At 40.8% G+C, this 20,931-nt stretch overlaps 1 protein-coding gene across 1 annotated transcript in view; it reads right to left on the reverse strand.

Annotated features, from left to right (window-relative positions):
• The window catches only part of LOC131075245 (protein farnesyltransferase subunit beta), a 173,355-nt gene that overhangs the window by 58,176 nt on the left and 94,248 nt on the right, over positions 1–20,931 (reverse strand). The window contains exon 8 of the mRNA XM_058012077.2: positions 10,746–10,810. Coding sequence (XP_057868060.1) covers positions 10,746–10,810 — 65 coding nt within the window. The remainder of the gene's footprint in view (positions 1–10,745; positions 10,811–20,931) is intronic.

A 20,931-nucleotide genomic window follows, 5' to 3' on the forward strand; every position in this document is an offset into this window, starting at 1 on the left:
ATTCTGTCCTTGGATATATGCAATCAGCGCTCAAACATGTCCTTGCACCCCTCTAAAACTTGTCTAAAGAAGGAAATGTGGCCTGAGTCAGCCCTAATTGGAAAGGAAATAAATTTTTTATTGGTAAACTATGTGATTAATAAATCCTAGGTCAGCTAGGAAAAGAGTGGATGTGAATTCAATGTTAGGACTCTATAAAATGAAGATCAATTGCCTTATTTAAACATCAAAGTGACCTCCTATTCCCAGCATATTTTACCAGCAGGTCAGAAGAGCAGACTTTGGTGAACTGGAATGGGCATAGATGCGAATTTAGGACAAGTGTGATCATAATCAGACTATAAATAAATGCAATCAGACTAAGAATTTTACATACTCTGATTTCCAGAATTGAAGTAGATGAGATGTAAGGCAAATTCATTCATCCCAAGTCTGATATAAGGTGAGTTTTTTGAATTCATTGATTGGTGAAGAAGATATACATTCAGAATTAGGTAAATTTCAATAGTATATTGATCAGATTTCAGAACTGAGAACATCATTTTCAAAGTGAAACTCAGTCATTTCCAGGATTGAATGAATGTTTGGAAGCAAGATTAAGGATGTGACAAGAGTGTGAAGTACTTTATTATTACACTTATATGATTCTTGATTCATAAATGTTTTCTTTTCAGGTTCGATGCATGGGAGAAGCAGGAAATAAATAGAGTGCAGGACTTTTTACCATAGTAGCGCATCTACAGCATGATAAACTCAACGATGACGAATAGAACAATCACATAGAGGATCAAGTTACACCAAGTGGTAACATTAAGATGTTCAAGATCAAGGAAATCAAGACATTCGGGAAGGTTAAATCATGCAAGGATATACTTCACGATGCAAAGGAAGGTGTTTCGACCACAACAACAAGGACATCTCAACATTGCAAGTGCAAACGATAACATCAGAGATACAAGTGTTCAAGAGGATCACACCATTCAAGGATTGCTACAAATGATGGCGAATGAGGAAGAATTCATTGAGAATAAAAAAACTCGCATTCACATCAAGACTCTAATGAAGAAAAAGATCAACGTTGCAACATGAAAAGAAGGCCACACATAGATTACTCTACACAAGGGGGCATGATGAAGAACATCTCCACATCAAGATTCAAGATAGTTTCAAGGCATATCCATGATATGAGGAAATTTTGCAATTATCTTGAATTTCCTCTGGAAATCCAAGATTCAAGGCTAGTGCACCATGGAGATATCCCTACATCAATACAAGGATCAATGTCACGAACAATCATAATGAAGGATTCCAAGGTTGAAAGGTGAAACACATCATAAGGTGAATTCCCAAGTATGAAGAAGGATAAGTGAAAGTGATCAAACCAGATAAGATGATGCAATTTGGGAATATCTCTCACCATCATCAAATTCATCAAGGAGCAATTTGAAATGTTGAGTATCAAGAGATATTGCTCAACTACAAACAATTGTGACTGTTACAAGGTGTGCAATTAGCTGAAGTGGCGACAACTTACCTTCATCAACCCAATCACATGATTCCAAGTCAAAGCATCCAAATTCAATGTACTTGATTCATCCAACAAGGAGGATAACTACCACATGTGGAGGCACAAAGTTAGATGTACCTAACCTCATCACTCATTGGTGCACATTCAAGGAGGGACATGTGTCCCATTAATTGTAATCGAATCATTGGTCAAGTATTAAATGTAATGCAATGTTAGTTGTAAGTAACCCTAACTAGGGTTTTATCTTGTAATCTTGGCCATTGATTTAGATTTGATCCTGGCCATTTTGTAAAGAGAAGTCTATGTAAGGCTTGCTCTCCTCATTTGTGAGGGTTAATAGATATTAGAAGGTAGTTGGAAATAGAGTAGAGTAGGAGAAAAGGGGAATTGTTGCCAAGATTTTGTTGCAAGAAAACATATTATTTTCATTCAAGATATGGTGAATTTCATGTGTTGATTCAACATTTTGCATGGTCTCTACTTCTCATTTGTTTTGATGTTGATTAGATAGATGGAAGTTATTGTGGATGTTTCATTGTGAAACTCTAAAGTTCATACCGTTTACAATTTGTTGATTATAAGTTGTAGCGTACGGTTGGTCTGAACTCTTAACATAAGCTTAACTTCGATTGCTACTTACTCATTGATATGCATACATTTGATGGTGTTGATTATTAGTAGTAGTAATTTGAACATCATTAGCTTTCCTTAGAAGATCACACCAGCTTTGCCTAGTTGTTCCTTGCATGGCAAAACAAAGCATGGTTGAGTTTCACCAAGTCATTCATAGTTTCTTACATTCTAGGAATAGATTAGTCTCTCTAAACCCTTGCTTTTATCCTTTTTCATTTGAATTTAAGTTAGGAGAAAAGCATCACATGATTGACACATCCGATGTTTAAGTTACAGTTGTTGATTCATAACATAAGTCCACTTGGATTACCAACAATCACATCAACCATTGAGACTATGCACATGTCAAGACTTGACAGTATAAACTTTGGAGTCATCTCAAGTGGTCACTTAGCTTAGCATTTGGGAGGATTTTGTTGAAGAGAGGATAGAGTATTCTATACTTTATTCTATGTTGCATGGTGTCATAAAAAACACATCAACAGTACCTAACCTCATCACTCGTTGGTTGGCATTCAAAGAAGGACATGTGTCCTATTCCTTGTAATTTTCTCATTGGCCAAGAAAGAGTTAGTTGTAACAAACTCTAATTAGGGTTTTATTGTAAAATCATAGCCATTGATTTGAGAATCAATTTGAGCCATTGAAATGTAATGAGCTCTTTGTTTACCTCACTGGGTAAACAGGAAGAATATAGAAATCGAACAGTAATGCACAATGCAAATACAAAAGAAGTACCAGAATAAGCTTGCCATTAATGTCAAAAGATGTTCATATTATAATCTGTCGTCAACATTACATGTCCTCCAACACCCGGAGGTGGTACAATATATGACAGCCGAAGGGGTGCGACACAACCGTCGCGACTCCAACTACCTACCCGTCGGCTAACTAACTTACCGCCGTAACTCATTATTACCGACAACAACATAAACATAATATAACAACATAACATAATGATTATTCCCGACAACATCATCCCCCCCAAGAAAAGAAGCCGACTCCGACGACTTAATACAAAATAGAGATGAACGGCAGGAACTACTGACGCTAGTCGGGCCCAGATCTTATACACTTGCTACGTCCTCGCCTGAAAACCTTTTCTGCTACCAACCGATGCTCAAGTGCGGATTTCACCAATATTGCTTCCTTTGCCATCACAGTCCTCCTGTGCCTAACCCAAACTTGTCTACAAAACACGTTTTTCAATCTCAGCTTCCACCAACTGCTACTCAATTGATATTGTCTCCCTAGCCAATTTGTCCTCGATAGCCACTCGTGATGCTCTCCCGGCATCCAACTCCTGGGTACGCTGAACTAAGTCTCACGCGACTAGTGCCTCCAACCTAGTTTAGCTCCTCCCGAGCCCTCTGTGCATCCACCACGGCAACCTCACGTCCAACCGAGACATAGTCCGAGTTCCTCAAAGCGTACCAGTCATGCCTGGAGGTGGCCACTGTCCGCTGGCACAGATACTAGGAGACACCTCAAATCCTCCATCATACTCCCCAAAGGCTAAAAACTGAACTGAATAACTCCCTGTTGTCGTACGACTGCGCGGACCTGCAATGCCTTCCCTCAAACTCTGTTTGTTCGCAACCTCCAAATCCGTCTCCCTCTACGGCTTATTTCTTCCCCGCCAATGCTTAGCTGCAGGCTTCTTTCTCACAGTACGGACAAGCAAGCACAACACTTCCCGTGGTATTCTGTAGCTCAAAAATAAACTGGGGGTCTGGGGGCAACGCCCCTAGCGGGGTCGAGGGGCAGCGCCCCTCACGGGGTTTGGGGCAGCGCCCCTGCGGGGTCGAGGGGCAGCGCCCCTCGCGGGGTCCTAGCACGCATCATTTCTGTGATATTTTATGATGTCAAAACCCTTCTTCTACACTCCAATATTTTCAGTGTCTAGGCTCCAGATGTCATCGAATCATTTTTCAATCCGTCGTCATTTTTTTTTTATTTTTTTAGGCATTGTAATGTCCCACCATACCACCTCCAATCGTGCGGCTGCTTGGTCTACCTGTGGCGATCGTTTTGCCCTGGCTGTGTGGAATTGTGCGAAATCCCGCTCTCCCTAAGCGGCAGATCAATCTGTAAGAACCCTCTGTAAGAACCCTCAACCCCATCCATCCACTTCACTCCCTGCGGTAGCTCGTGGGCTGTGTGTATTGATCCGGCCGTGCGGTGCGTCCCTTTCCCTGGCTACACGGTGATGTGCCTTCGGCCGTGTTCGGTGTCTTCTTCCTCTGCGGGGTTTTATTGCCAAGGTCAGTTGTGCCGTGTGGTCGCTTCTTCCTTTCCTCGGCGGTGTGCGGCGTTTTATATCCTTGCGCGGCCTTCGGTGGCTCCCACCGCACGGTGTGACCACCGCACGATGGTTCCACCGCACGGTGGTCCCACCGCACGATGGTTCCACCGCACGGTGGTGTCACCGTCGGTGATTCCACCGCACGGTGGTGCACCGTCCACCGCACGGTGGTGTCACCTTGTCACCTTGGCCCCACCATACGGTGGCCATTTTCCCCTTCTTTTTTTTTCTTTTTTTCTTTTTTTTTTTTGACCGTACGGTCGGTATCGTACGACCGTGCGATTTTTATTTTTATTTTTTTTAAGTTGTCTAGAGAGTCTTCGGCTCGGGTCCCCTGTCTCTGGGATCGCCCTTCATCCTTCTCGGTTTTTCTCGCCCAAAAGTCTCTTGCTTTTGTCCCGTACCTCTCGAGTTGCTTGCCCGGCCTCTTAGGTCCCCTTCCATCCTCTCGGGTCCCCCTCCGAGCTCTCGAGTGTCTATCTGGCCTCTCGGGTCCCCTGCGCGCTTCGCGTGGTAAGGTTTCAATTTGTATCCGTTGGTGGCCAATCTATTTTCACTGGTCATTGAAAGACCTGGAACCACAAATTCTACAGGGACCACGACCTCCTTCCCGTACATAAGAAGAAGAAGGATAATAAAGATTTTGAAGGCTGCGGCCTTCCACACAGGGTTCCAATCGGTGCCGACACTCTTCGGATTATTTATGTCGCCAGGGTTTGGGGCATCTCCCTTCCAATATTCTTTGTATTCCGGCAGGTACAACTCTGTTGGTTGCTCTGGTTCCTCTACTTCGAGCCTGTAGCTTTGGAACATTTCGTAATCCTCCATTTGCCAGTGGAAGAGCCCGTTAGTCGAGCATACCTCATCTTCAGAACATCCCTCCAATTCTAGCACCCCTTCACTGTTCGGCTCCATCGCGTTCTTGCCCTTACTTTCATCGGGACCCCCTTCCCCTTTATTAGAGTCCTCCGAGTCGGAAGAGGCGAGCTCTTCGCCGACATTTTGGGTGTGTAGGTCAATGGTATATTTTCGCCCTCCCTTCTCCATGGAAAGTGTATTTTTCTTCCAATTGTGGTTTACCCTCGCGTTGATCAACCACACTCTCCCCAGGATGGCGTCATAGCCTTTCTTCTTCGAGGGAATAACCACGAAATCTAACAAGAATGGTTGCGTACCAATTGTCACTTGCTGGGCCATCAACAGGCCGAGTGGCTTAATGCCGTGTTGGTCTGCTCCCACCAGGTTGAATGTGGGTGGCCACAGGGTGGGCTTCCCCAGCCGCTTCCATGTTTCTTCTGGTAGTACATTCACCCCAGATCCACCGTCCACAATGGTGTCCTTCAGAATGGTCCCACGGATACCCATTTCTACCACAACTGGGTGTCTACCACTGCTCAAGGCTAGTAACATCGGGTCAGTCAAAGGGCTGACGGAAACCTCCACCTGTGGTGTACTCTTTGTAGCGGTGGCCGGAACTCCTACCTGTGGTGCACTCGACGATGCGGTGGCGAGAACCCCTACCTGTGGTGCACTCGATAATGCGGTGCTTTGCACATTGGTGAGGATGGCAGTCCTCAATTGTGGCATAGAGTCTAGAAGGTCTTTTACCTTTATCGGCACCTCCATCTGCAAGATTTGCCCAATGATGTTATTTTCTGCTTCCGTACGGGATGATGTACTCGCCACCTCGTTGTCCCGTCGTTCTGTCGTCATCTCACGTTCAATATTGGCCTTTGCCTCCCGTAATCTCTCCTTCTCCGTACGGGGTCCGGATAAGTGGCTTTTTTCGTCTGGGCGCGGGTGATTGCCAGTACTTCTTTCTCACCAGTCTTCTCAGCCTTCTCAATGTTGAGGAGATTAACCCCTGCCTGTGGGCAATTTGTGTCCTCATGGTCGCCTGGCCCACACCAACGGCAGAGGTGCTGAGGGGTGGCTTCCTTCGTGCAATCACGGGCGAAGTGCCCCCACTGATTACAGGCCCTACATTGGATAATTGGCCGGCCCTTGGCGTCGTACTGGATACGGCTTCCGTTATTGGTATTGTTATTATTACCTCTTCCTCGCCTGTTGTTTCGATAGCCGCCAGACGAGGCGTTGTTGCTCGCAGGCTGGGACGTGCCGGCTGACGCAGATGGTTCTGTAAAGAGAACCTGTTGGTTACGAGTCCTCATATTGTACGGACACTCCTTGGTAAGGTGTCCGGCAATCTGGCAAATATCACAAAATGCTTTTTTTCGGACAAGACCCCTTGGTGTGTCCATCGGTACGGCAGTCCGTGCACCATAACTCCCCTTCGTCGCCCTTGCTTGTGCTTCCTTTGGTTGCCTTTATCTCTCTCATCATTCGCTCCATATCTTTCTGGAGAGCCCGTACCTTCCGATTAGAGTCATCATCACTGCTATCACTTTTGTCAGAAGAGGAATCATCCTCCGACGAGGATTTATTTTTCTTCTTCTTGGACGTCTTCTGTTCACTTTCTAAATCCATTGCCCTGTTATAGGCGTCGGAATATGAAGAGGGAGGTACTATCTTCATTTTTCGTCTAAGGGATTTCTTTAGACCTTCCACGAACCACCGTTTTTTCAGTCCGTCTGCCGGCTGGTTCTCCATCTTTCCTAGCAGCTCTTTGAGCCACCGACTGTAGGTTCGAACAGTCTCGTCCTTTCTTTGTTTCGTGTCGTAGATTTCGGCTACGATCTCATTATCGTCTCTTAGGAGACGAAACTCTGCTTGAAATTCCTTCTTCAAGTCTGCCCATGTGCTAATTTTAGCCTTATCCGTATCCGAAAACCAGTCGATGGCTACGCCCCTCAGGGTTGCGGGAAACTATGTTACCCACTCGTCCTCATCGGTAACACCATTCGCTCCCCAAATTGTTTCACAAGTGCGACAGTGGCGGACAGGGTCTTCTTTCCCATCCCCATGGAACTTTGGAAGTTTTTGTTTTTGTGCCATGCCTTGTCTTTTTACTACTGGTGGCTGTTGTCCTACTCCGGATGGGTCAGATCCTATAAGGGGTGCTTGACCGCCGTGCCCCGGTGTCCCTCCGACACTCTTGGCAGCCCCGGTGTCTTCTCCCTCTCCTACCTCCTCCCCACTCCTTGGAGTTTTCCTAGCCTCTGGTGTGTGTGGCAAGTCCCTCAAATCCCTCAACTGAGTTTTGGTATACTCTATCCTGCGGCAAGTTTCCGCAAGTAACTCCTCCCGACTCCGTGGGTGGCCGTTGGCCTCACCGTCCCCTTCGGAGCGTTCCTCCTCTCTTCGCTTATACCTCTGTCGCCTTTCCGCTTGCTGTTCAAGGATCAAGGCACGTTGGGCTACTGCACGTTCATCTATATATTGTTGCTTATTTTTGTCTTTATTCAGTGTATTGGGCATTAATTCCCAACAGCTTTCTATATACTTAATGACATAAAAAGTAGAACACTTTTATTCATTCATAATGTGGAGGACAAGTTTATGCCAACAATATGACATAATTATTACAATAAGTGTTCTTTATTCCGTCCCGTATGGCTCACGGTTCAAATGCCCCTGACCTGGCGCCATCTCGTTCTGCTTCCCGTTCCTCGTACTGTTGCAAAATTTGTTGGCGTCGCTCCTCCCGAGCAATCTCCTCCAAGCGAGCTTGTTGTGCCAACGATGCTTGTGCTAGCAATCGAGGGAGATGGTTCATCAACCGATTTACCTCCGGACTCACTTCCAACACTGTCCACACTGCACTTGGTGGGACTTCCGCCCCCGCCGCCTCTCGTCGAACGTAGGTCTGAATGGCTACTTGGAGTAGAATTGAAAATTCTCTCGTCGCGGTGTCTTCTCCTATGTAGAGTTTTGTTTGGGCATCGTCGACTTCTGGGTTTATTTCACCAACGGGTAGGCCCATTGGGTCTGTGCGCCATCCGTGTCTTCCGTTCCGAGTTCGTCTAGGCAACGGCGCCAAATGTTTACCTCACTGGGTAAACAGGAAGAATACAGAAATCGAACAGTAATGCAGAATGCAAATACAAAAGAAGTACCAGAATAAGCTTGCCATTAATGTCAAAAGATGTTCATATTATAATCTGTCGTCAACATTACATGTCCTCCAACACCCGGAGGTGGTACAATATATGACAGCCGAAGGGGTGCGACACAACCATCGCGACTCCAACTACCTACCCGTCGGCTAACTAACTTACCGCCGTAACTCATTATTACCGACGACAACATAAACATAATATAACAACATAACATAATGATTATTCCCGACAACACTCTCTATAAAAGGCTAATTCTTCTCATTGTAAAGGTTAATAGTTAGTAGCAAAAGCAATCAATCGTAGTAAGATAGCAAGTAGAGTAGAGTAGGAGAAGACAGAAATTGTTGCCAAGACATGTAAATAAACATACTTTTCATTGAACTTATGGTGGATAGTGGTGTCTCTTCAACATATTGCATGGTTTCTTGTTATATCCTCAAATTTAGATAAAGTTCATTGATTATGATGAAGTGTGATGATATTTGATGAATCCTTCAGTTCATACCATGTACACCTTGTCGATTGCAAGTTGTAGTGCATGCTTAGTCTGAACCTAATCATTATTGTGGCTAAATTTGATTGTGAATACTTTATTTGGATTGTGCCAGTATTGGGTATTTGAATGGATTGATTACAATATGAAGATTTTTTACTAGCTTAGTAGATCGCATTCTTTCTATGGCATTGTGAGCTAAATCTAGTTAAGTAGAAAGTAGTTTCATGAAGGATTTGTCTATCAAAGCACCATTCATTATTGTCACTGTCCTTAGGAATTAGGAGTTAGCATAGATTCTCTAAACCCTTTCTCCTTTCATTTTTTTTATTCACGTTAAATTAGTTTAGAAGAAGAAGCATCACATGATTGATACATCCAATGTTCATATTCCAGTTGCAATTCATAAACGTAAGTCCCCTTGGATTATCAGCAATCACACCAACCATTGAGTCTATCCACACATCAAGCCCTGACAGTATGAACCTTGGAGTCACCTCATTTGATCACATAGCTTAGCATTCAAGAGGTCTTTGTTCAAGAGAGGATAGAGTATTCAATACTTTATTTTATGTTCGAGGTGTCACAAAACACACATCAACATTGTCGTCTCCTTTTTGGGTGGTTTTCAATATGGAGAGTCAATATAAGATTTTATAGTAAGCTGCATTTATTGCTAATGCCATTCTGGGTAGTGTTTTTTTCTTTCAAACTTGCAGTGTTTCTGAGAAAAGGATGAACCAGAGACGAATTGTGATGTGTGGTTAATTCCTGGTAGTCTTCTGGGTTTAGATGATCGTAAATATATGTTGAAGACTCCCTTTGGATCAGTTCAAGCATATTATAGAGGGTGTGGTGTGTAATATTTTGCATGGTGTCTAAAGTGTTGTGTGTAGTCAAAATTTGTATCGAGTTTCGCAAATGAGTTGGTGAGCAAGAGGCTGGTGCCTCGGCTACTTGAAGTTGGTGCTCTCTGTGAGTTGGTGCTCACTTATGTATTTTTTGGGTTGGTGCCCATCTGTTAATAAAAGCCATTGTGTGCCATGGTTTTTCACCCGAAAGGGTTTTCCACGTGAAACTTTGTGTTCTTGTGTTCATGTTTTCTTTATGCAGTTTATTCTAATTGGTTGCAAGTTCTAAAAGTTTAAAACAATGTGTGTGCGTATGTGTGTCTGTTCGTGCACGTGTGTTTGCATGTGTGTGTGCACATTTGTGTGCATGTGCGTGCATTGCTGTGTGTGCATGTGTGTATGTGTTTTCAAAACAATGTGTGTGTGTGTGTGCACGTGCACATGCGTGTGCGTGTGCGTGTGCATGTGCGTGTGTCCTCTTGTCTATTGTGAAAGTGTTAAATGTCCTTATTGTGGGGTGGGGATGTGTGTGTGCATGTTCAAAAGAAAATTTAATATTGAAATAAACAACTCATAATCTGAAATCATCTCAATATTGGAAAAGAAGTGAACCTTCTCAAAAGTTCTTATCTTGTACTGTTAAGTTGTGGCATGCATTCAAATGTTTTTCTGAACTACAAGTTAAACTAAAACAAACTCAAGTTAACAAGGTTTTGCAAATCATCTTCTTGCTTTTCCATCTGGTATTTATCAAGAAAATAAAACAATGGTTTCAACAAAGTGTGTACTTCGATTCTTTTCCAAAAGCCAGATTAAAGATGTTGCACACAAATATGCTTTAGAAAATTATGATTTAAGAAAATTTTGGTATAACATTCTCAAGGTACTTATTAAAGAACAATTATCACGTACTAACCTCACAATAAAATTTGCCAAATTATGCATCAAAGCAGGAACTAAGATGCCAAGCATTTTTGCAATCTGAAACAACAAGGTTGAAAGAAAGAAATTATATTTATGTCCACAGGATACAAACACAAGTATAGTCATCTTTGATAGCAAAACAAACAAGTGCTTGAAGCAACCCTCATAAGAAAGTAATGTCAAGTCCAAATTTAATTATTCATATCATGAAAAATAGCTAGAACAAAACAACTATGAAAAGACGAAAGAATCATTGTTGGATCATAACCAAAACAAGAGAACATGGAAATTAAGGTGAAGAGAAGATAAACAGGAGCACCAATTATCCACATCTTTTTGTTAGAGTAATTAAGACATTATCTAATTATCAAATAATTAGGTCTTTATTACTTTATTCACTTAAGCTAAACTTAGTTTTTTTTACCTTTTATTAGATTAGACTAATAAAAGCTTATGTTGCCTCCTTCATTATGATTGTGACACTTGGCACTTGCCAATTTAATCTTCCTTTAGGGTTTGCCTCTAGTGTTTAAGTCTTCTCACTAACTTATTCCCTTTCTGAATGTATCCTTCCAACTCTATTTCTCAGACATTGACACATCCCAAATTGAGATCCTTGATTTAAGAATACAGTACTTTGGAAGGAGATTCCAAGATTCCACCATTTGGAAATGGTGCTGCATTTTGATGAGAAATCTTCACTGATTTTACACTGAAAATTTGCAGCCCCTAAAATCAGAAAGAAAATCTCTTCTTTTAGGGCCAAACTAGCACCCTCTAATGACTGAAAACTGACGTTTTTCCACTGAAATCCTAATTGTTCCATCACTGAAAACTGTCTTATGCTAGCAATAATGCGTTGAGAGCATTAAAAACGAGATCAAAATGTGCACGTGAGAATCTGAAGATACATCGCCCTATGACTGAAATCTTTTTGTTATATGTTGCCAACCAAATCTCTTCTTTTAGGGCCAAACTAGTACCCTCTAATGACTGCAAAGTGATGTTTTTCCACTGAAATCTTGATCTCGTTTTTAAAGCTCTCAACGCATTATTGCTAGCATAAGACAGTTTTCAGTGATGGAACAATTAGGATTTCAATGGAAAAATGTCAGTTTTCAGTCATTAGAGGGTGCTAGTGTTGGAAATGGTGCTGCATTTTGATGAGAAATCTTCACTGATTTTACACACTGAAAATTTGCAGCCCCTAAAATCAGATAGAAAATCTCTTCTTTTAGGGCCAAACTAGCACCCTCTAATGACTGAAAAGTGATGTTTTTCCACTGAAATCTTGATTGTTCCATCACTGAAAACTGTCTTATGCTAGCAATAATGCGTTGAGAGCACCAAAAAGGAGATCAAAATGTGCACATGAGAATCTGAAGATACATCGTCCTATGACTGAAATCTCTGCCATTATATGTTGCAAACCTACAATTTTATGACTGCAAAAACAACTAAAAACTATTGTTTTCAGTAATAGAAAACCATCTCGGGACTGAAAGAACTCCCTTAGATGTACAAATGGAGCTTGAAATCCTAAGCATTGTTTTGCCTGAATTTATCTCGAAAACCATACTATTTGGCCAACTGGAATGCCTGAAAACCAATTTCAAATCTTGCAAAGTCAATGCCAACAAGATGTGAGTTTCATACACCATAAAGAAGCTTGGAAAGCTATTCTTTTGCAAACCAAGATCTCTCAATTAGGGCTGAGATTTTTGTGGAGGCCCACAAAAGAGCAATAAAATAGTTTTTAATTTACTTTGGGTCTTTTTAATTTAATTTGAGTGTAACTACAACAGTCCTGGGTAAGCAGATGTTATTGAGCTCCCCAACCGTCCCCATGAAGTCCACAAGTTTCCAAGATGTTAAGACCAACATAAATTGATCAAGAATGGCAAGGACATTTCCAAGGCATCCCCAACACATTCCCATTTGAAGATGTGTCAAAATTGCCGAGGATATGTCCCTGGGGAAGATAGAGAAAACCCTGTCATTTTGTTCTCAAGTTAGGGCACAAGGCAATTCGGCGCTTCCACAATAGACAGGAGGTTATTATGTGCTATATCTAATACAGAAAACTTATAAGTAATAGATGCTAACTCCTTTCAGCTAATTGCAGAAACTAAAAGTCATGAGTATAACATGGTAATATTGAATAAAAACATACAAAACTACTAAACTAACAATAAATGGACTCTTGAGGATGATAAGATCCATCAACATACAAAACCAAAAACAAAAGTGCATCATCCTCTCAACAATATAGATATGTGAATCCAAGTGATATTTGGAGAATCCAACTTGGCATACCAAACCTTTGGGGCTTGTTTGAGCCTATAGAGAGATTTCCTAAGTCTGCATAACCAAAAAGAATCTTGAACAAATCCCAACAGTTGCTCAATATATATATATATATATATAGACTCTTGAAGATCTTTATAAGAAAGGCACTCTTCGCATCCATCTAATGTATAGCCCAATAACAAGCAATGGTAATGGCAATTGTCAAAGAAAAGGAATTCGTTTTGGCAATGGAAGAAGAGTTCTTAGTCTAATCACTGCCCATGACCTAGGTATAACTCTTGCTTTGAACTTATCAAATGTATTATTCCAATTTATCCACTTACACCAAACCAATTTCTTTTCCTTAGCAAGTGGGACAAAATCCCAAGTGGGGTTTTCTGTCAATGACTGATACTCTTCTTCCCATTTCTTGGTGAAAGGGTGCATACAAATAAGAGGTTATATATTTTGCAATGAACACATCAATTCAGTGAATAGACATCATTTTTGAGAAGTATACAAGGTAGAAGATTTTGAGTTTTAAAGGCAAGTAACGAATTGAAGATTATTCGACGATAAGAGCAGATTTGCTAGAGAAACATTTTCAGATTTAAAAGTAGATTTGTAAGAGGAATATTTTCAGTTTGTGAGGAAGATAAGAACAGATTTAAAAGGCACTTTTAAGCACATATCAGAAGAAGAGAAGGAGCAGATTTGTGTGATGACTGTAAAAGAACAATGAGTTGTGTACAGAGAAATAAAAGATATATCAGATCTACACATTCAGATCTGTACAGGAAAGTAAGTAATGATTTATTTTTGAGTTTAAAGCAGAGATAAAGGAAGAGAAGGGGCAGAAATATGTGATTCAGATGCATATTGAAGAATATATGCAGCCCATGTATAAAGGATAAATGAAGATATATATGAAGAACATATGCCATGTGTAAGAGCAGATTTTGAAGGAAGACAATGAGATTTATGATCATCTTGTGAAAGAAGATTATGCATAATTGTAATCAGACTTGTGAGAAAAGTTGAAGGTAGAGTATATCATATTTAAAGAGATCTTTGAGAGAACAATTTAATCTGTCCATCATCCATTGTAAAAGCAACATTGACAAGGTGGTAATTTGAACTAGTAAAGTTGGTGCTTCATATTGGTGAGGTGGTGCCTCATATTGGTGAAGTTGGTGATTCATAATTGATCAGGGTTGGTGCCTCTAGTGAGTTGGTGCTCACGAAGTGACTATAGGGGTTGGTGCCTACAAATTCAGAAGTGGGAGTTGATGCTTCCAGTGGGTTGGTGCTCACAAACTAAGTTAAGGGTTGGTGCCTACAAAGTTACAAACATTGTAAAAGAATTATATAAAAAAGCATTAATTTGCTATGGTTTTTCCCATTAGGGTTTCCCTATAAACATTGTGTTATTACTAATTCACCCACCCCCCTCAATATAATAAGGTGCTCTTCAATTGGTAAATATGTTTACAATACATTCTACCATGTTTGGAAACTTACTATCATGCTTGACACTTCCCTCTTTCAAGCGCTCACAGGACAACATCTTTCTTATGTTCTTGCAAATCATACAATGTATTGGGTCTAGCTAGTAATGCACTATCATTGGGCAACTTGCACCAAAGACTCTTGAAGCCATTGATAATGATAAAATTATGATTTGTACAAAATGATGGATTATGAAAATAGTCAATTCAAACTTATAATAGCAAGTACACATTTTGGTGACAAGCTAGTTTTACCCCAACACTATTGAAATGCACATTGCTGAAATACATAGTAGTAGGCTCATACTTTACGTCAACTTGGAAAATGTTGATTTTAGCATCCTAAACTATCCTATAATGGTAGAAGTTTAGTAGAGAATCAGCGAAAACACCCTACAACAGCAAAACTTACACCATAGGGTGATTTTTTCTGAGTCCAAAGGTGGCTTTGTGTTTCAATAGATCTTACCATGATACTACCAGCTGCACTCTTTAGAACATGGCATAGATTAGATTGTATGTGGGCTATAAGGTGGCTATAACAGTCATATGATGCTTGAATTTTTTGCCCCAATATCTCTGGAATGATGGTACTTAATATCCCAAAAAGATGAGACCTTCTACACACCTCATTACGCAAGCAAATATTCCCAAGATCTGAATGCCTATAGCTGTTCATTGAAGGTGAATAATAGAGACATGTTGATGTGTGTTTTATGCACATAACATTTCAGAATAAAATACCAAGGTAATTTAACCTCTCTTGAACAAAATCACCTCAAATGCTAAGGATAAGAACAACTAAAATGATTCCAAGGTTTCTACATGTCAGGTCTTGACGAGTGGGTAACTCAATGGTCGATGTGAATTGTTGTGTTCACTTGGGGACTTACACAAATGTTAGAATTATCTTCTTCAATCATGAAAATGCGGAATATGTGTGCTGACAACTTAGGATTTAGCAATATAGCTCTAGACTTAATTCTTACTAAAAAATGGGCAAAAGGAATAGGGTTCAAGAAATCTATTCTAGGTCTAAGAATGTAGGAAATGATGAACAAATCTAGTGGAATCAAACTAAGCAGGGTCTCACAAACAGGTATTGACACAAGCTTAGTGCAATCGTCTAAGTATACTCAAGGTTTTTCAGGCTATTACCATCAAACATTGACACCATCCAAGTTCATGCTTGTCAAAAGTTGCATAATAGTTGAAGTTAAGCTTACTCAAATCTCCAGTTGACCACACAAGGCGCACTTACCAGTGGCAAGAGGCTAGTGGTATGGATTAAGGATTCCACACAAATATATTCAACAAATCTTCTGCTCAATCTAACAAACATGAAAATAAATTCTAATCTAAAATTCTAATCTAACTTGGAGGAATTGAGAACCATGAATGCAAAGACAACATTTGAAGAGCAAAATCACCAACAATTGAACAATGATTTAGATTCAAATAGCTGCAACATATACCAACAATTCTACAAAAACTCTCTTACAAATGAGAGACAAGGAGGTATATATAGAGTTTCTTACAAAATGGATGGCCAAGTTTGATACAAGATCAACGGCTAAGATCATGCCAACAAAACCCTAGAATTGCCCTAATTAGGGTTTACATCAAAAATGGCACCACCAACATATAGCCCAATAAAAAGATACCTAGACATCAAATAGGGAATCTTCTAGAAGATTCCTCCCTGCATCTCTCTCTCCTAGCATACTCCAAGAATCTAGCGAATACTGAATCTAACTCCTCCATGGAAATGCTAGGCAAGGTATCTTGTTGCAAATCAATCACGTCTAGTGAATCCGAGCAAGCGTCCAAAGTGTTCTCCCAATCTGGCATGAGCTTCTGCGAACTATGAAAAAGAATCAACAAAGAGACCAAGTCATCTATCTAACTCTTCTTCAAATAGTCCAACTGACAAAAATACATAAGTTTTATCTTGTCTCTTAATTCAGCTAAGTGTAAACCACTAGCATCACTAACATCAACACCCAATAACTCCTCAATTGAGGCAAGGATCTTCATCTAAATGTCTTGAACTCAATCTCTCCATCTCCATACAACTCAACTGGGCGTTCTCATAAGTTGATCTCTTCACAGCCAATGAACAATACCAGCCATGGAAATTGTATCTATCTCCACTGTGCACAATGTTCTCGCTGACCAAGGTGGAATTAGGAATCCTCTTCAAAGCTTTGAGGCGTGGAATAGTCTTCTCTTGAATAGGCCGGAATTCTTCCCAAACTCCCTCCAAATACTGAATTCTAAACACGAGCCCTGTTGTCCTATCATATGCCTGGACAAACTGAGTAAGGAAATCATCCGCCTGTTTTCTTGCACTCTCAATCCACTTTTCCACCTCCGAGAGTATATCTCTCGCTACCTCATAGTGTGAATGTAGTCCATGATCAGCTGCAATAGGGGAAATAAGGGTGGGATTCTCATGCCTTATCCCCGCAATATACTCTCTAAGTCTGATATTCCCTTCTTTGTACTTCTCCTTCTGTTCTATTTCTCTATCTAACCTAGCGCTAATTGCCTTAAGGTTATCACCAACCTCCTGAAACTATTTCTCTCTTGATGTGCGGCCAAGGGTGACTGAAGTAATCTGGAAATCCATAGGAGTAGCAATGTTCGTTGTCAGGTCTCCAATAGGAACAACAACCTGCACAATCAGCATTCCTGTCTCATCTCTAGCTATGTGCAAGAAAATCTCAGCTCTCTTGGGTTCTTTCTCCTCATTGCTCTTAGCTAGGTAATCATCAATGTTATCAATAGGCTATACCTCTATCATTTTCTTACTTTTCTCCATACTTCTCATCAGCCAATCAAGAATAGCGACCATCTCCATACCATCATCGAGACACATCTCTTGATCAAGCCCTCTCAATGCCGAGATAACATCACCATCATTATCAAGATTATTCCTGGTCAAATCGTATACCTCATTTCCCAAACTAACCTCCAAAAAAACAGTAGGGTATCTTGGGTGATCATCATTCTCATTTGGTGGAGCAGATGTCGCTGTGGCATGTAATTCCTGAATATTCTCTGGTAGTATCACTGTGTTGGAACATTGCTAGGTTTCCTTATTCTGCTATGTTATTTCAATTACCTTAATTGATGAGACACTGAGAGGTGGTGAAGGAATGATAGGTGGAGGAATGGTAGTCTTTTGTTTCTTCTTCTTCACCTCCTCAATCTTCTTCCCTATGGTTGACTCCTCCCGGTTTTTCCTTCTCTTGGGAGCTTGACTCTCTTCGTCTGCATGAATCCTGACATCACTGATAGTCCTCTACTCGTCTTCGAAAGTAGACTCTTCCAGCTTCATCTTTTCATAAGTGAAGGGAACACCCATATCAACTAACTATTCATCTGAATATCTACCCATGTACGGGAGAAACTCAAAACCTCTCTCATCAATACATTCAAATCAATCTCTTTATATTCTGACCAATTAGGCAATAAGATTGCCTTCTTCATTTCATTCTCATACTGTGGATACCTATGATCCCTGTCATCTAACACCTGATTAGGAATGAGGAAAAGTCCACACTTCCTCGTGAAATCCACTGACATTCTGGACCACATTCATCTCTTCACTACTTGCTCATCCATTAGGCTGGCCCAATAATCTTCTATGTCTACCTTGTGGATGAACTTCTCTCCCCTGATCCTTCCAACTTTCTTATCTAGATCAAATCTTTCTCTTTTCTTGAAGGTTGCAAATCGATAGAATGCAAGCTCCTCACTCGCAGTGTTGGCGGCTAAGGCAGACTGGCAAACCTCCAATGTCTTCCCAACTGAAATAGGTAATGGCATGCCTGTCCTATGCTTCTCTCTTTGAATGGAATCAAACTCTAGAAGCTATCTCACCACTTCCAACAAGATCATTCTGTCGAATGGATACCTAGGAAGTCTGTAGGGTTCGGATTGAAACCCACGAATCCTAAGGTACGTGACAATAGGAAACTGAATATACCACGATCCATATTTCTCAATTAGCTCTGTTGTGTTGCCTCCTTGGACAATCTTCTGTTGATTCTGCCTTGCAACATCCGCGTGATGTACATTGTGAATACATCATTCACTCTCCTATAATCTTCAATTCTATACATGTTCAACTAGGGGTAGCACTCATGACTCCTTAATTGTCTTTGCCCATTCCCGACTTCAACTTTGCACATCAATCCTTTGTATGAAACGAATTGTGCAAGCAGGTATACCAAGTAGGAAGTCATGGCGAATGACTTGGACCACTCTACATTCCTCAGTAGAAAGTTCAAATTGTCACTTATGATTCTAGACCAATTTATCAATGTCCCTCTAAGACAATCCTAGATGAAGTAGAACATCCATCCATCGAATATTGCACCCTGCGGCATCCCCATCACTCTGTTTAGCAAGAATGCTAAGTCACTATACTCCTCTTTGAAGTCTGTGCAAATGAGTGTCTTGGGAACCTTGGAATGATGAAGCCTAGGCTCAATCATCCACTCTTTGTTTATCATACTCTTACACGCATCCATCTTCTTCGTGTACCGTTCTTCATATTCATCCTTAGTCACATCCTTCATATCTGCCTCCATGTGGAATTTCGAACACCTCAGCAATCGCATCTTCAGCAAGGTAGGAAATGACAACGCCCTTAGGAGTCTTGATCATTCATGAGCGAGGATCATAACATCGTGCGCACTCCAGGATAGGCTCACTGCATTGTATGGACTACGAAAATCCAGCGGCTTGGAAAATACCACTCTTCTTAATGTTTACATATGCTGGGGAAGGAATCTGATTTCCGATTCCGAACATCTGCTATCGCATCAAGTTCAGGCTCGGGAAATGCATGTTTGTATCTGTGATCTCCTTCCATCTGGATGACATCTTAGACTCAGGATAGAATCCAATCTCCAGTATCTTTTGATGTTCTCTTCTTTCCTTAAATCCGGACTTCGACATCGCACCTGTACGAAGCTTGAAGTTAGAACTTAGGAGAATATAATATTCTTAATAGAATTCCTGACTTCCTAATGACTTTAAGCTAAATTAAAGCATGAAGTCAGGAAAATAGTCCACACCCTAGGTAGATCTCAACAATTTAAACACAAAATGTGACAAGACTAGGGTATGGAAACCCTCATAAAATCAGCACCCCCTTATACTTAGAAATTTCGTGCAAATCATACTGCAAAGGAGTATACCGGATTAAGAGTGACTAGGGAAAGGTGTGAAAGGTTGTGTTTTCACAAAAATTATGTTTGAAGACACTTTCCGCGGTCAACAATGGAGGTCACAAATCTGAAGACAACCTGCAACTAATAAATTAACCTCTCAAAACATGTTGCAATTATCTAAAAATATGCACAAACTTGATAAAAATCAGTCTTGATGATGAAACAAATCAATTTTGGGAACATAGGTATGGCTGGTAAAAGATTAATTTTCTGAAGACAAGCAGCCATGGCGAAGTTGCAGACCTGAAACAGCCTTCAAAAATGTCTCCAAAAATGCCTCCAAATGCAAATCACTTAAAATGGCAGCTGGCTGGGCAAAAAGAAGTCTGAAAAATGAATGTATAGCCAACAATGGAGGTCACCTTGCTGTAATAATGGCATTTAGGCTCAGATCTGAAGCAAATAACAGCAAGTAGGAATAATGACAGCCACCAAGTGTGAATGGAATTCACCAAAATATGCTCCAACACTTGTAAAATAAAAATCGAACTTTTCCAACTATGGTGCCAAAACACTTAAATCTGAAAATATTTTCAATGCACACTCCAATCTGCCAACAAAGGTCTGAAAAAAGGTCTGAGAACAGCAAGCAATGATGGCGATTGCAAGGAAAAATCGTGAAGTTCACCAATACCAAAATCGCTATCCTCCCACCAAAATCGCCAAACACACCAAAAATGGCGGACTTATCAAAATCGTGGCATGGGAGAGGTCTCAATAACACTCCAATCAGAAAGAAAAAATAGCGGACCTCTGCAAAATCGTCAAACTTGAAAATCGCCTAGCCATCAAAGTCGCCAAACTTGGAAAATCGCCATCTTCCAAAATCGAAAATCTGAAAACAATGGAGTCACAATGGCAGCAAATGAATCAATTGTCCAGCTGGCTGGAATGGAGGAACAAGTCTTCAATCTAACACTTCACCAAAACACCACTCCAAAATCGCCTTTGCATGGAATCCACCTGGAAAACTTAATAATAAAATATTGCTGGACTCCTCCCTTTAAACTAACTTTCATCACCAAATTTCACCACACAAGCAATGTGGGATAAAACACTTGCTCTTATACTTGCTTGGGTGAAACTAACTTGCTTCTAGAAGGTTGAAAACATTAAATGCTCATTGCAAATCATT

This window comes from Cryptomeria japonica, chromosome 3, assembly GCF_030272615.1.
Source record: "Cryptomeria japonica chromosome 3, Sugi_1.0, whole genome shotgun sequence".
Lineage (NCBI taxonomy): Eukaryota > Viridiplantae > Streptophyta > Pinopsida > Cupressales > Cupressaceae > Cryptomeria > Cryptomeria japonica.